Here is a 16,900-nt window from a genome sequence, read left to right on the forward strand (position 1 = left end):
ATATATATATATATATATATATATATATATAAATATAAATATTATATATATAATCTGATGCCCTGGGCTATGATAATTTAAGAGCCAATCAGGCATAATTGCTAAGGTTATAGTAGTTCTTACTAAGGATTAAGGAAACTCCATACTGGGACTAGCCTAGTTGAGGTGTTGCAGAATAAAGCTGATATTCAAAACAGGAGAATAGAAAAAGATGTATAGATGTATATATATATATATATATATATATATATATATATATATATATATATATATATATATATATATATATATTACCTACTGGCGATAGCCAGTAGGTATATATAGTTAGGATTTTTTTCCTATGGGATTTTTGAAAATTCTATGTCGAATAACTATGGCGTTTGAGGACAGAATTGGCTGAAATGTTCAGGAAAATGGAACATTTTGTTTCTGAGCAGCCCCTGAAAATTTGGGGGGGTTTCGTCAAGGGGGGGCCGAGAAAAAAGGGGGGTCCCAAAACGTGTTTTTCCCATGCAATTTTCCATAGGGCGGTTGGCCTCACTTTTAGCCTGAACGGCTGAATGGATTTACACCAAACTTGGCAAAATTGTAGGGACTGGTAGCCCGATGTGCCTTTGCTATGTCTCAAGATATAGGCTCCAGTGGTTTTTACGAAAATTAACTTTGAAAAATATATATTGGGCTACATTGGGCTATATATATGTTGGAGCCCAAATGTAGCCCAATGTAGCCCAATGTAGCCCAAAGATGGCCACCAGAGACAAAAAAAACAAATGTAGCCCAAATATCAGCCAGATGTAGCCCAACTATAGCCCAATGACAGAATGTCCCAGAGTGTTCTAAAGAACAACTAGAGTGCTGACAGTCCTACTTATTACAAAGGTATGGCACACCTGAAGCCATCTTGATTGGAATAAAGTGGTAACTCTTAAAACTTACAAATACTGACGTGACAATGTGAGTTATTACCCCACTATTATTGAAACTTGCACTGAATATAAATGGACACTTGAAGAACAAAATGAAAAAACGATCTATTAAGATGTGATGTGATTTTTGACTACCAGTGCAATGCATTATGGGTCTTGTATTTTATATGCTTGTCACGTGACTTTGAACATTTTAAAAGCGCGCTCTAAGCACTCTGCAAATGACACTCTTACCCTGTGAGCAAGGCTGACGCCGAAACGCGTAAGGAAAGGAGACATTTTGCGCTGCTGAGCTTGTTAATAAATGCCTTCCAATCCGGTATTGGGCCTCATGTGGTGCTTCTGGTGCTTCGTTGGATGTGAAAAGGTCAGGCTGCTCCGTGCCTGATGTTCTGAGGCCGCCCTGTAGGGTGTATTGCTCCTTTGCTCGGAGACTCTTGGGAAAATGTTTAATCTGGAGCAAGACCCACTCGCCACCGTGACCCTTATTAAGGAAAGCTATTCTGCTCGAATACGGCGGCTGCAGGAAGGGATTCAGAGAGAGGGGGACTCTCTCACTCTGATCGTGCCGGAGCGGAGGCATTTTTTCAAGCAATCAAGGATTGTAAGCATTATGCAAACTTACAAATACTGACGTGACAATGTGAGTTATTACCCCACTATTATTGAAACTTGCACTGAATATAAATGGACACTTGAAGAACAAAATGAAAAAACGATCTATTAAGATGTGATGTGATTTTTGACTACCAGTGCAATGCATTATGGGTCTTGTATTTTATATGCTTGTCACGTGACTTTGAACATTTTAAAAGCGCGCTCTAAGCACTTTGCAAATGACACTCTTACCCTGTGAGCAAGGCTGATGCCGAAACGCGTAAGGAAAGGAGACATTTTGCGCTGCTGAGCTTGTTAATAAATGCCTTCCAATCCGGTATTGGGCCTCATGTGGTGCTTCTGGTGCTTCGTTGGATGTGAAAAGGTCAGGCTGCTCCGTGCCTGATGTTCTGAGGCCGCCCTGTAGGGTGTATTGCTCCTTTGCTCGGAGACTCTTGGGAAAATATATATATATATATATTCACTGAAAAAACCATAGGTTATAGACCATATATAGTTAGGAATTAGCATTTACAAAACCTTGAAAATTCACTGAAAAAACCATAGGTTATAGACCATATATCGTTAGGAATTAGCATTTAAAAAAACCTTATTTTACCCACACAAAACCATTGAAATTCCATATATAGTTAGTTGCACTAACTATATATCGCGCACCCGCAATCCACTGCTGATGATGTCACATATTACATCATTCATGACATGGTCAGTGACATCACTGATGACATCACTGATGACATCTCAAATGACATCACTGATGACATCATCCAGTGACTGTGTGTTTCTGTAAAGTTTAAATATGTCTTACATATTGAAGAATGAGTAGATGTAGAAGTGTCTGGACGAAGGATTTAGTAGGTGCATGACTGACTGTATGAGTGAGTGATTAAATGTGTCTCACTAAGTGCATGGGTTAGTGACTAAACTGTCTTAATTTGTGCATCATTATTTCTGTTGTTCTGTAAACTGCTGCATGTGTTGATCAGTAGCTATATGAGTAACTATATGGGTTATTGATTGGTTGCCCAATTATTTGTATGGGAGACTGAGTGTGTGTGTGGCTGGCTGGGAGGTGTGTGACTCTGTGCAGATCAATGTGTACTTGTATCAATGATTGTATAAGAGAGTAAGTATGTGTTAGTATATGTTTGAAAATGTTATGTGCTCTATGTTTAACTGTATAGATTATAAAATGGAAGTGTGATTGATTCTTTACAGGACTGACTAGGTGTGTGAGTAACTCCATGGATGAGTGGCAGAGTGTGAGTGTCTGTATAGGTGTATGAGTGCATATGATAGTGTTGTAAAGATGAGTCATTGTATGTATGAATGATTGTATGGGTGAATGAGTGAATGTGTGTGTAGAAGTAGGAATCAGTGAGTACGTATGTAGTAATTAGTATTGGTGTATCAATGGTTTCAAAAATTATACTCTGTATTTAACACTGGGTGTAACAGAGGTTATATTAAAGTGTGAGGAGATGCATTGTATTGTCACATGAATGATATCATCAGTGATGTGATCATTGATGTTAAATGAGATGTCATCAGTGATGTCATCAGTGATGCCATTTGAGATGTCATCAGTGATGTCATCAGTGATGTCACTGACCATGTCATGAATGATGTAATATGTGACATCATCAGCAGTGGATTGCGGGTGCGCGATATATAGTTAGTGCAACTAACTATATATGGAATTTCAATGGTTTTGTGTGGGTAAAATAAGGTTTTTTAAATGCTAATTTCTAACGATATATGGTCTATAACCTATGGTTTTTTCAGTGAATATATATATATATATATATATAGTAAAAGCATATGCGTGCTAAAATAATGTGGGGTAAACTGCGGTTGTTCCAGCACACAACCATCTACAATCAATGACCCTCTGCAGGCCACAATCCAACGTAAATCAGGAACTGGCGGACCACGTGCATTTGGGTGAGAACCCCGAAGTAGAGATGGGATAGACAGGTAGTGCATGACACTTGTGAGGACTCCGAGATTACTCTATAGTCTAAGGGGTTCCTTCCAAAGTCTGCACAATTCCAGGTGTTAATTGTGCACCTGGATGTGTTATTTATTGGATATGCTATTTTCATTCCCAATTTCTAACCATAAAATTGAGCATAATGAATTATTGACTCTTGTTCTCCCCTATTGCTAAGTGAGCATAAATAAGGTTTTGTGCAGTTTCTGGCTCGATTTGTGCCAGGATGTTACCAGGTTAAACTTGAGCTGCCAAACATGTTGGGTACTGGGAATTACCAGGAGATTTTGCCCGCATTGCGATTTGAGGCCGGGTGAGAATACAACCGGATAGTTAAATGTCAACGCCACTGGATGAAGAGCTATTTTCTCTGTTTCACTGATGTTTCTTCACAGCACACTTGAATATTAAATCATGCCTGCATTTAACTTTATTTTCATTTTATAGGCATAAAGTGGAATCTCTTCATTCAGTCTACCATGAAATCAATCAATAAAACCAATCAACCAAATACTAATTAGTTTACTTACATTTTAAAACCACAGTAAAATGAATAACTTTCAATTAATTAAATTTTAGGAGTTAATAAAATACATTTATAGCTGCCTCAGTTATGTCCAATAATATAAACCACTACCCAAAGGTGTTATTGCCGAGAGATTTACTCATTTTAATTATTAAGATCAATTGATTTTTGTATCTCAATGACATGTTGATCTATCTTCAACTCAAATGTCTGTCCCACCTTTATATCACAGTTTCTGCTACAATATCTTTACTCAATAATTACCCAATATGATATCAAACCATGAGCATTTGTCCTTTCTCAACTGAAGATGCACTTAACATGTAATAACACCATTAACACTTTGGTGGAGCACAGGCATTTCTTTGATTTATGCCAGTAGCAAACAGTTCAACAGGAGTATAGTCCACTCAACCAATTTAGACAGTTTAACAGTTGAAAAATATTTTTTTGTGCAGACGCTATCACAGATGTAAACTGCTAGTCTACTTTATTTTTAAAATGCCTATCACTGGGTACATTGCAAGAAAGTGAAAATCTAGGTTATAAGTTAGGCATTATTATGAAGTCAGCAAAAGTACCTGACTTCAGTTTTGTGTCCATTTCCAAGGTCATCAGTTCTTAGACATTCCTAATAGGTAATTTTCTTCTTTCACTCACTCCCCCGGAAATAGTTAGATCGTCTTTGTGGGATAGCCAAGCAGATGTTCATAATTCAATTAATATGTAAATTCAAATTCAGAACGGCAAGCAGATTGTGCTGAACTAAGCACAACAGATTTTTGGAGTCTTTGCAGTACCACTGACCTACGATGGTTACACCTTATTAAGAACCAAACTTGGATCAGCAGTAATATTTACTTTAGCCTAAAATGACTTATTCAATCTGATTAACAATATGAATCCATTCACCATATATTTTTCATGCATGAATACTAGAGAAATGTGTCTGTGGCAGACTTAAGCTTCCTGATTACCTTTTGTCAATATTGGGAGGGACATCTTTCACTTATTAATTTTGTTTTCCATGAATGACTATCATTATTAATGTGTTGTATAAGTAGACGCACGAATGACATGGACACAGAATTTTGTTGTTCAAGCAGTAATGTGTTACATTTTTTGAGAATAGGTAAATTAACACCCCTACTCTTACAAGTCCCGAATACAACCACAAAAGTTGCTAGTAGGGTGGGGGAGAAAGTTGAGGACTATATGATACTGTCTCCCTAACTGAATACAATACACTTAAAGGTATCTTACAACCTTATTATCTACACACCCGGTTTATAGCTCACGGCAATTTATCTGGTAATCCTCCCATGGCAATCAAAACCTTTTTTGTATTTAAGACCTCGCCCACTCTATTAGTGATATTGGCCTTGCTATGTCGCACTAAGAAAGATCCCAAATAGGGATTCAAGAGTGGCAAAATTAATATTAAGGTGAGTAGCTTCTTTCATGTTATATGTCATAAGTCCAGACTGAGCTGGGATAACTGATGGACAGAAATGGGGGCACACTCCTAGTCCTGGTGAACGCCTGTGGCCCTTAGGGGCCTATATCCAGGATTGGAACATGTCAACTTAAATACGGGTGTATGGCCATAATTCCCAGGTATCATCCAAGATATATGTTTTTATCCATACCAAAAACATTAACTAGAAGAAAGGATACCTGGGTGTTTTGAGGAATTTTTATTCTCATGAAGACCCTGGCAGATAACAATCTCTAAAGAGGTCCCTGGAACATGGTTAAGTCCATCCTGGTTTCTATTGACCAGGATGCTACTATTAGAATGGGTGAGGGTCCTAAAAGCAACATTAGGTTGTTTTGATTTCCGAGGGAGGATTTTCAAATATTTTGCTGTGACCTACAATCTTGGTCTATAGATAATAATGTTGTAAGGTACCTTTAAGTGTATTATGTTAACACCCCTGTCATCTTCTGTGTGCCTGGCTCACACAAAGTACTATTGTGCTCAATCACAGGCAAATCTCTGAGTGGTATTAATCCCAAGGTTCACAGCTTTAGCTAAACCTGCAGGGCACTGACACAAAAATAGCATGAGGAAGTGAATGAACAACAGGAGGACATTTTCAAATATTGCATGTGTAACTTACTGTCAGTAAAGAAGACATGTGCTGCTCTGTACTTGAAAGAGGGAGGGTCTTTGAAGTCAGCAATGAGAGCATGGACTGACTAAAACAAACAAATATAATTCTCAGCATTAGAAACATGGGACAGATGAAGATTAAAAACAAGAAAGAGTCGGGAATAAAATAGGACAGACTAAAAAAACACAAGTTGCAAGAAGGACTGTGGGACAGTCACATGGGAGCATCAATTGGCATTGGCATGCCCATGAGCAATCTCTAACTGTGGAAAGATATTACTTGGCCTTTCACACCTATGAAAGAACACACATTGTGCAACAAGGTTGTTCAGCCTTGAAGGCCCCTGAGGTAAATGGTTCACATTCAGTTGTTTGTACATGGTGTATCTGTAGGTTTAAAGACATCTTAAAGTAGTGAATGTTTGTATAAAAGCAAAAAGCGGTTTGAGTGTAGTTCTAAAACTTTGGCCTTCAATCAACCTTTGATAATGCCTGTTGTGGGGCAATCTTCATGTAAGATTGACGCTGGTTTAAGTCATCCGGTGAGACACACTGCTGGCTTAACAATGCCCAGCAGTATTGCCTGGTGGTGTACACACATGCCGTACGATTGCTTGTAGGTGAGGGTGTTTTCTATGGGAGACCATTCTGAAGAATGAACAGGTTGTGAGAATACTAGTCGGGTGTGAGCATTCTGTAGTTAAAGATTTGCAACAATGTTACCTTCTCTGAGGGTGTTATGAGGTAGACCGCTTCCAGGCTGGGGATTGGCTCTCTCCTCTTATTGATGTCCTCCACAACTAGAAAAAAAAAATCAAATATGAGTAGTCTTTGGATGAAGTATTACACAAGTTGCTGGTTAAGACATTTACCACAGAGTATTATTAATTGTTCCACACAGATTAAAGTAGCTTTGGTATTGTGTTGTATTTCTTCAGTATTGCATCTTTGAAAGCAAGTACACTGATAGAATCTGATGCCCTTGGCTCTGATTACTTAAGAGCCAATCAGGCATAATTGCTAAAGTTATGGTAGTTCTTACTAAGGATTAAGGAAAGTCTAAACTGGGACTAGCCTCGCGGAGGTGTTGCAGATTAATGTTGAGATTCAAAATAAGAGATTAGGAAAAGACACATTACTATAGGCTTGTCTCCCTTTTTGACGCCATGTGAAAGACTCATGCAAAATACATATTTGTACATGTGAAAATAGGTAAAAGGTCAAAGAATTCTACGTTATAACTTAGCTAAAACACATTTTGCACTGCTTGCCACTGTATGTATCAAAGACTATCATTCATAAATATTTTCTAGCGAAGAAAGGCCATATAACGTTGGCTTTTCTCGATTTGGTATAAGCCTTCAGATGTTTGGTAATGGACACAGGTCACCTTGTTTTGGTTCAAATGCTCTACTAAAGTTGTCAGCGGAGGTCTGGTGTGGTAGGCAGCATTCAGAAAATTGGATATCAGACATTGATGATAATTGTGTATGCTTAATTTTTCAAACTGAATGCAAAAAGCTGTGCACTCTTTGTTATATGGAGAATTGCGCCGATTTATGACTTATCCAATGAGGTCTCCAAAGCTAGCAAGTGAATATTTCAAAGAAAGAATACTGATCTTAATTATTTAATACAAAGTGGTCCATTTTAAGAACATCTCTTGTTTTTTAAGGTGTTTCCAGCCAGGGTTTAAGTGGAGAGAGAGCTTTGAGAGAGAGCTTTGTCTTCAAGAGTCTAAATGGTGTGATTTGGACCTGTGCTGGTGTGAGTGCAACTGCAAGCTGCAGGCGTGTAAGAAATGAGCTCAGACAAGCCAAGGCTGTGCTCTGCACGCCCATATCTGCTAGTTTGGAAAGCATTAAAGAGTGATTCACAGTGTGAATGTGGCACTGAGATCCAGAAGGATCAGTGCCGCAGAATCACCAATGTCTAGCTGATAATGCAGGTATTCAGTGACACAGAGGAGGACTGATTTAGTGCTGTGACCAGTCCTGAAGCCTGGTTGTGAAGAGTGCAGTAAAGCATTTAGTTCAATGAAGGATGAGAGCTGCAGGTTAACGTGTTTCTCCAACACCTTGGCCGTGGTAGGCAAGAGCGATATAGGTCTATAAACTGACCACATAAGAGGGTCGAGATTAGTTTTTCTTAATAAAGGTGTGACTATGGCTAGCTTTCATGCTAAGGTAACAATGCTTCTGTTAAGGAAGCATTCAGAAGTTGAGTGAAGTTGAGTGAATTGCTCCATCACTGGCAACACAAGCTTGCCCAATACCGATGGGGGATAGGGAATCAAGCGGAGAACCTGCTTTAGTAGCTTCAAGCAAAGAAATTAATTATTTCACATGTAGAAGATGGAAAATATTCAAAGTGCCCTTTGTGCTAGGAGGAACTTCAGAAGGACTAATCAATGAAGTGCATGAAAAGGCGACCTGGATGTCTGCTACTTTGTTTAGGAAAAAGTTCGCAATTTCATTTCATTGAACTTGTGTGAGAGGGGTACTTGTGGCAGTACTAGCCTACTCAGAGAGATTATTAGCTACCTTAAAAAGAGTTTTCAGGCAATTTTTGGCCGCAGTAATTTTATCTGAGCAAAAGTTCGCTCTAGCATTACTACATTTCTTCTGATAATCTTTTAAAATCAATCTATTTCTTCATTTATCCTCATGGCTGTAAGTTTTCCATCAACATCTTTCCAAAACTTTACACAATTTGTAAGCTGGTGCAATGAGTCATTGTTCCATGGAGCAGGGGGAGAATTTGATGACGTTTTTTACTAGTAGTGGGAATGAACACATTGCATGAGGTTCAGATCCAGGAGTCTAAAGTATGAACATCAGATTCTACTGAGTAATTTAGCGTGGGACAATTAGCTTCAAGTAAAGAGTTACGGAAAGGGACATTAAGGGCCTGTTTTAGAACTTGGCAGAAGGGTTACTCCATCATTATAGGGACGGATATCCCGTCTGCCGAATCATAAATCCCATTATAACGTTAAGGTCACCCAAAATAGTAAATTAGAAAATGTAAGGATAGGCGAAGCAAGAGATTAGGAAATACTAGAGATCCAATTAGCCACATTGCTCGTTGGCCGATAAACTTACGCTGTGAACGAGGTGAAGTTCTTAACTAGTAGCAATGAATAAAGAAGAGCTTTGCAGCAAATTAACTGTCGTTGTGGTCATCTTTAAAGTAGCCAGACAGCACCACCTTGTGGCAGACTGTCACAAGTGTCGATGTGCAGGTGCTGAGCACCAGAAACCATAGGGTCAAATTAAGCACCGGTATGTAGCGAACATAGCAGGTCTGTTACTAAATTGACAGTGGAAGTAATGGTATAAGTAAATGGAAAATAGTATGAGACCACTTAATGAATTACAACTGAGTGAGTGGTGTGAGTGGAGATAGCACCCATTACTGTAGTCCAAGAAAGGAAAGTGAGAAACTTTACTACACGTCAATGCACCTAGTTAGTAAAAGCTGCACCTAAATTCCGTACTGTAGGGCAGGGGAGATAGTTCCTACCATAGTCTCCTATTTAAGGATACGCAGCATAGTCAATGAGAGCATAACATCAATGCCAGAACGGCGACTGTGCAACTCTTGACATTTTCCCAGTTAGCTGCTGGTTAGGGGTCTTCTTTCAGAGCACTGTGGGTCGTTATGACCCAATCACCACCCTATAGCTGCATTTTATTCACTGCCCCCTGCAATGTGGGGAGGGTTTGAACATTTTTGCCAAGATTTATTCTGGATACCCAACTTTGCTTATCATAGACTCCTCATTGTGGGAGGAGGCACATTTATTGACATAGAGTAAACTCAAGTCATTACAACAAGAGATTAAATGGAAGAGTATCATTGAAGTCATGCTACAGGGCAGAAGGTTTTTTAGGGGGGTGAGAGCCCATAATATGTTATGTCCTGCATGCTGACGAGTGGACAGGCTCATGATAGCGATATACTTATGTTGGCCTGATTTAATACACACATTTACATAACAATAAATAAAGATTATCAGTCCCCTTCCTGTGGGGATGGAGGGCGTCAGACACTCCTCACTGCAGACAGAAGGAATAAATAATCAAATATATTCATTGTCCCGTTATTGAAGGACAGCAGAGGAGCGACAAGGGAGAAAGAGTAGTTTTTAATCCTGAGGGCCTTATTTAGAGTTTGGTTGATGGGATACTCCGTCAATATGTAACCAATGGTCTGTCTGCTGTATTGCAAGGGCCATAGGCTATAAACTTGTAGTACAGCGGATGGGATATCCATCACATTTGTGACAAAGTATCCCATCTGCCAACTTATTAATAACACACTTAAAACCTGATTTATAGTTGGCCGTGAGGATACTCCGTTGCAACAGCGATGGAGTATCCTTACCACCCTCATAATGGTCCACTCACATTTAAATGCAGGCAAACCATAGATTTGGCTACAGTGGTGACTACTCCATCACTGCCATGGCCAAACCTCTCCGATGGCCCGACAGAGCTGATGCAGTGGTTCATCAAACAGCGAAATGCATTGGCAGGAACAGCCATAACAATTGTTCATGCCAATGCATTATAAATGACCACCTGCTTGGCGGTCATTTATAAATTTGGCGGTCGGTCCATCCGCATGGGGACGGTGTAATTTATTCTGTTCCGCTGGTGGAACGCCAGGCAGTCCGCCAAATAATAAATCAGGCCCTTAGTTATTACACGCTGGAGAGTGAGTGCATTTATGCTGAATGCTCACACTGAGCTACCACTCTCAAAGTGCCGCAAAGAGAAAGCGATGTGTTTGATTCCCACACGAACCTTCTCATCCAGTGGTGTATAAAGTTACCTGTCTACAACAGCTACCAGAACAACATGACCATTCAGCTACCTCCCCGATTCTCCTTTCACATTCTTTATTCCATTAGAGCCTGAATATCTAGCATTCTATAATAAACATGAAGGAACCTTAACCACAGGATGATGACAGTATACTATTGATTCATTAATGAAGAAGGGGTAGGATGGGGGCAGATCACTGCATCAACTTTATCAAACAGTGGAGGAGTTGGGAAGGGAAGGAGGGTGTGATAGACTCCACACTGTATGATAGGATGGTACTATTAATGAGAAGAACTATCTGCACATTAATGCAAGATAGAGGAAAACTCCATAAATCCCACTTATGCATGAACTTAATCAAATTCAAAGAGCAGAACGGGAATCCTACATTGCTACTGCGGTCCCATGCCTGTGCACGTGTGCACACATATGAACATAGTTGCATACATGCAACAAAGGATATGGGGAGAACTCAGATTTCAGCGTACTCTTCTTGACCCTCTATAATGCACTAACATTCACAAATAATAACTGAACAGAGAAAAACATAAGACTGTAAGCAGTAGGCCTTGAAAGTGCCACTGTAAGGGCTCACCTACTATTAAAAGTATTCTGCTACCCTTGAAAGTACACTTCTCTCTATTATTCATAAGTGTCACATTATTATTCGTAAATGTCTTGGAATGACAGCAGCTGTCTACCTTGAAAAGTTTAGAGCCCAAGTGCCCATAGCACTCTGGTCAGCCCATGCTAAATTAGTGACATTGGGCCACATGACAAATTCTAGGCTTGGTGATCGGTGGCTTGACTTCCAGGCCCCAAACAACCTCAAAACTGAAACAGCTCTACTGCAGGGCTAGAGTTAGTGCATTGTAATCCCTGGATCCGTTTAATGAATAGGGGAGAGAGGTGACTTGGGATCCCAGGGGTGTCATATGGCAACTGTCTGGGCCATTGCTATTGTCAAGCAATTCTAGGAAGTCACTGATGGTACAATAAAACTAGGGTATGCCAGAGTGACCGAGGAAGAATCAAGGACCTGATTGCCCGCTGAAGAATTGGTAAATGTCACTTTTCTGGTAGTGACAAAAATCCTTGAACGAGCTCAGGACGCTCTGCATGGGTACTTCTTGAGTGACTTGTGGGATAAGAAAAGCAGTGGGGTTCCCCTGTGGTGAATGGTAGATGCACAGACTCACTTGTGACTCCTTCGGTCATGATGTCGGTCATCTTGCAACAGGAGGAAAGCATTCTCATGCTGAGCTGATCCACCACCAGCACCTGAAAAAACAAGAGACAGGTCTCAGCGGGTAGAAAGCAAAACTAAAAACACAAAGAATGAGCACCCTCTGCAATCATGATAAAGAGACACTGTATGCATTACCTCAAGCACAAGGAAATGCAGTTAAACTTACCTGTAAAGCTTTTTAGTATCTTCATTTGCATTTTTTGGGAAATATTTCTACACGGAAATGCTCTAGGTAGTTCTGAGTGGAGAGGTGGTAGTGATGGAGTCTGGAAAGGGTCTAAATCTCAATGGAGTGCAAGATGGTTCAAGACCAGAGAGGTGATGGAAGTGTGCATAGCGTAACAGTCACACTGGAACATAGCAGGGGAGACTTTGGGATTAGTACGGTACGGAGGTAAGGTGCCATGATCTACTAGAAAGTACCCAAGCAATGTAGCGGAAAAAACATATCTTTTTACCCCATCCTTCTCTAACAATTACCAGCAATAGGTAGTCATTCTAGAATGTTGCTTTGTTTCATGCCTGCCTGGGTTTTGTGACCTAGTGTGATATTATTCACCAAATGGACCCTTTAGAGACAAAGATGAAGAAGAATGCAGATTCTCAAAGCTTTGATGGACAGAGAATCATGATTTTCTTAAAGACAAGGAGGCCAGCATTATTCATTACCTTTTATTTAGTTACTACTACATTCAAGCATCAATACTTTAAAGTTTCAAAACCAGAACACTGCATGACTCATAATGAAGAACAGCAGACCCAGTCCATAAAACCCCTCAACATTCCAACTTCGTTCTCTTTAGCGCTGCTCTCTATTCATCCTGCTTGCTGACTTCACTGCTTCATCCAAAGCCGCTATTCAATTATCTGGCAAATTAAAATTATTTATACAAACTGTAAAATGATTCCGTACTAAGTACATTGAATTACTCATAACTCATCAAAAACAGAATTGTAAACCAAAACATGTTTACATATCTTGAACCAATTTGCAACTGACTAAACATTCCTAATATCCCCCCCCCCCCTTAATTTACAGATTAAGGTAGGGTGGGATACTGTTAGCATCCTGGTCTTTAATACAAATCACGATTCTCTACACACCAAAACTTTAAGAATCGGCATTTTATGAAAGACAGGAAACTGGCATTATGATTGTTAAAAGCTCCTCAAAGCAAATTGTGAAACATGCACTGAGACGTCAAATGGAAAGCAAACAAATCCACATCTATTGGACCCATATTTAACTCTATTTTCCAAAAGATATCCTTTCTTAATTTCCACTCACTGTAATCCCTAAGATAATGTGAGTTCCAATCTGATACCACATTGTCCTTGTCATCCTGACACAATTCCCAAAACTTCTTCTCAACCTCCCTTTGCCTCTTTGACCTGCTTCCTTCCAATTGGTTTATGTAAGTCACTGTTGTTGTATGGTCCATCCTTAACAAAACTAAACAACCCTGTAAAAGGTCTTTGAAACTGCAAAAGGCACACTGAGGTGCTGTAATTTCTAAATAATGTATGTGTTCTTCCTTTTCCGCAAAACTCCATCTACCTCCAATCTCTTGTCCCAAACATATCGCACCCCATCCTAAGGGGCTTGCTTCTGTTTCTAATATAAAATACGAAACTGTTCAAAAAGCTGCCTGACCATTCCAAGCTTCCACATTTTTCAACCACCAGGTTAGCTCCTCTTTTACTTCTTCCGTAACTTTGACCTTGTCCCCATACCAAAGGCCTCTCAATAGACCTGAGATCTTCCAACCCTGAAGTGCCCTGTAAGTCCTGGGACAACAGCCTGAATTGATGAGGATAATAGGCCTACCCCACCAGCTCTTTCTCCAAGTGACACCTTCTATCTCTCTCTCATATAACTCACTTCACTCTTTATTCAGTTAATTTTCCTCTCTTTTAACTGAAGTTGAACTCTTTCTGTATCTATTATGAAACTCCATCCTGTGTGATGGCAGTAGAATTGACTTCTCTTGATTTACAATTAAATCTAACCTTTCCAACAAACTCCTCACCGTGGTTACATTTATCCCCAAAATGTCCTCTTCTTGATTCAAACTAAGTAAAGGAAATCACCTTTCTCACACTCTGTTCTCTTAGCAACACATCTACTGGCTTCAATACTTTCATAAAACACCTAGGGGGCAAAAAAAGACCAAATGGGAGACATTGGAATTAAAAAACCTGACCATCCCTTCTGAGCTGAAGCTAGAGCTGACTCTCCACATCCAGTGGAATAAAAGAAGCATCCATCAAATCTAATTTTACCATCCAATCCATCTCCTGAAAAATATTTCTCACCCTTAATGGTCTCCAACCCGTCTCTTTTTTCATGACTAGAAACAACGTACTCACACATCTCCTCTCCCTTTCATCCACTTTCACTATAGCACCTTTCTCCAACATCTGTTGTATTTCTTTCTTTACAATATCTCTTTGATCTTTTTGGAAAAATAACTCTCCTTGTTATTTCTCCAAAACTGGAACCTCCTCGGCTTGGCGCTTCCCTCTCTGCTACCATATCGGCTCGTCTGTTCCTCCAACACTGCCTCGTCAGCGAACATGGTGCCATCAAAGAGCTCGACCCGAGGGGCCCGCGGAGCAAGCCACCAGTGGGTGAGTGTAGCCGCGAGCACGGTTGCTAGTGCGGGGGGAGAAGCTTCAAGGGCGGCTCCAGAAAACTGCCAGACGGAGAGAGTTGCTGATACGGCGGAGAGTGCGGATGCTGTAGCCGCGACTACTCTTAAATTGAATATGAGACTGGGGAAGCCTGTAATGCAGTTTGTGCAGTCGAGCAACCTAACAGATCTTGCGGAGATTGCTACAAAGTCTCCAGACGGGAATCAGTTGGTTGAAACTATTACTAACGCTATCTTCAATAGGCAACAAAGTTGCAGCTTGTCTGCATCTCAGAGCCACACGGAGGTAATTCAGCCTCAACTGCAGCTCTCTCATGAAGAAGTACAGATTTCAGAAAAGGAAGGCAATATGGATAGGTTAACTACTGAGACGGAGGAGCTGAAAGCAGGTAATGAGAGCGAGTCTGGGCTGACGGAAAATCAGGGCTCCGGGAGGGATAGCGAAATTCACACGAATGGTGGGAATGGTGAAAACCTCGACAATGTTCTGGAAGCGTGCACTGCTAATATTGGCATAGAGGACTCAAAGGGTTTTGGACACTGTGATAAAGACACCAGTGGCCTAAACACTCCAGAGGGGGCTCAGGATGAGGGTCAGCATTCCAGAGGTTCACCAAGGGATCAACGACCTCAACGGGAGGCAAAAAAGAAGGCTTTGGTATTAGTGACCCCATCAAAAAAGACTACTAAGGGTAAAATAATGAAGGCTACAAGGAAGATAATCACCAACAATATAGGGTCTGGGAAAAGGAAGACAACACAGGCTAAAGATCCATCAGACAACAGTCCTATGAGGAAATGGGTCCAGGCTAAAGGCAGAATAAAGACAGTGATTGCTAGGCTTTCGGATGTGGACTTGATTGATGGTGGGATCGAAGGGGGGTCTAACAAAACTCTGGCAGCCAAAGACCCAGTTCATGCAACATCTCAATCAGATCCAAAGGCGGCAAAATCACCTGATGGGCCTCGAGAAATTAGCCACGTCGACCCATTCCCAGTATCCCCAGCATCAGGTCCTCTCCCGTCTTCATGTGCACTACCTCCTTCATCTACACTACCTCCAATATCTCCTCTCCCATATTTGCTCCACTCAGCAGAAGAGCCTCAGAGTAAAGGGGCTCAAGGCAACGAAGGTGTAATACTTTCAATGATACCGCAAGCCCTGAAGGATCCGAGAGAGGAAACAAGAGAGCTATTTGCCCAAGTCAGGGCAGACAATCATAATATCCAAGTAGCTTTGAAGGATGTAACGGAGAAAGTCGGGGCAGTGACGGAAGGGCTAATGGAGCTACAACAGCGGGTTTCATGCCCAGAAGAGACTGCTTCCAGAACTGCAAGTTCGGTCTTGCAACACAAAGATCAAATTAAGAACATGCAACTCAAGCTAGAGGACATTGAAAATAGACAGAGGAGACAGAACCTAAAGCTATTTGGAATACCTGAAGGGCAGGAGGGAGCGGATCCTAAAGCTTTCATAGTCCATATTTTGCAAAAAGCTTTCCCGGATCTTGGCGACTGAGACTGGGATTGCCAGATCCAGCAGGCCCATAGACTCCCAATTGTACAACGTCAGCAGAATCCTCGCCATCCCTGACTGTTCTTGCTCTATTTCGGCAATTTTCTGCTGCGACAAGCAGTCGCATTAAAAGCTGGTCCTAGATCGCCAATAGCTGTTGACTCTTGTTCTATATTTTTTCGTTCAGATTTCTGTAAAACTACCATGGATAGAAGATGGCAATTGAGACAGCTAATTGATCCACTAAAAGAATTGGGGGCTCAAGTCTTCTTGCAGGAACCTGCTCGTTTAAAGATTATGAGAGGGGGCCAAACTCACTTTTTATTTTCTAAATTGGTGGTGAAGGAAATGATGTATAAATGGCAGAATGAAGGGGCTGCTTAGATCTGGAGTATATGTTTCCAGTAAATCTCTCCCTCTTCTCTTTTATCTTCATATTCATTCATACTCACTCATACTCACTCATA

At 40.6% G+C, this 16,900-nt stretch overlaps 1 protein-coding gene across 2 annotated transcripts in view; it reads right to left on the reverse strand.

The window, feature by feature from the left end:
* The window catches only part of STXBP1 (syntaxin binding protein 1), a 229,160-nt gene that overhangs the window by 63,781 nt on the left and 148,479 nt on the right, over positions 1-16,900 (reverse strand). For both annotated transcript variants that reach the window (XM_078642001.1, XM_078642002.1), the window contains exons 3-5: positions 12,214-12,295; positions 6,906-6,982; positions 6,190-6,268 (exon numbers count right to left, since the gene is read on the reverse strand). In XM_078642001.1, coding sequence (XP_078498127.1) covers positions 6,190-6,268; positions 6,906-6,982; positions 12,214-12,295 — 238 coding nt within the window. The remainder of the gene's footprint in view (positions 1-6,189; positions 6,269-6,905; positions 6,983-12,213; positions 12,296-16,900) is intronic.

This window comes from Lissotriton helveticus, chromosome 5_1 (genome assembly GCF_964261635.1).
Source record: "Lissotriton helveticus chromosome 5_1, aLisHel1.1, whole genome shotgun sequence".
NCBI lineage: Eukaryota > Metazoa > Chordata > Amphibia > Caudata > Salamandridae > Lissotriton > Lissotriton helveticus.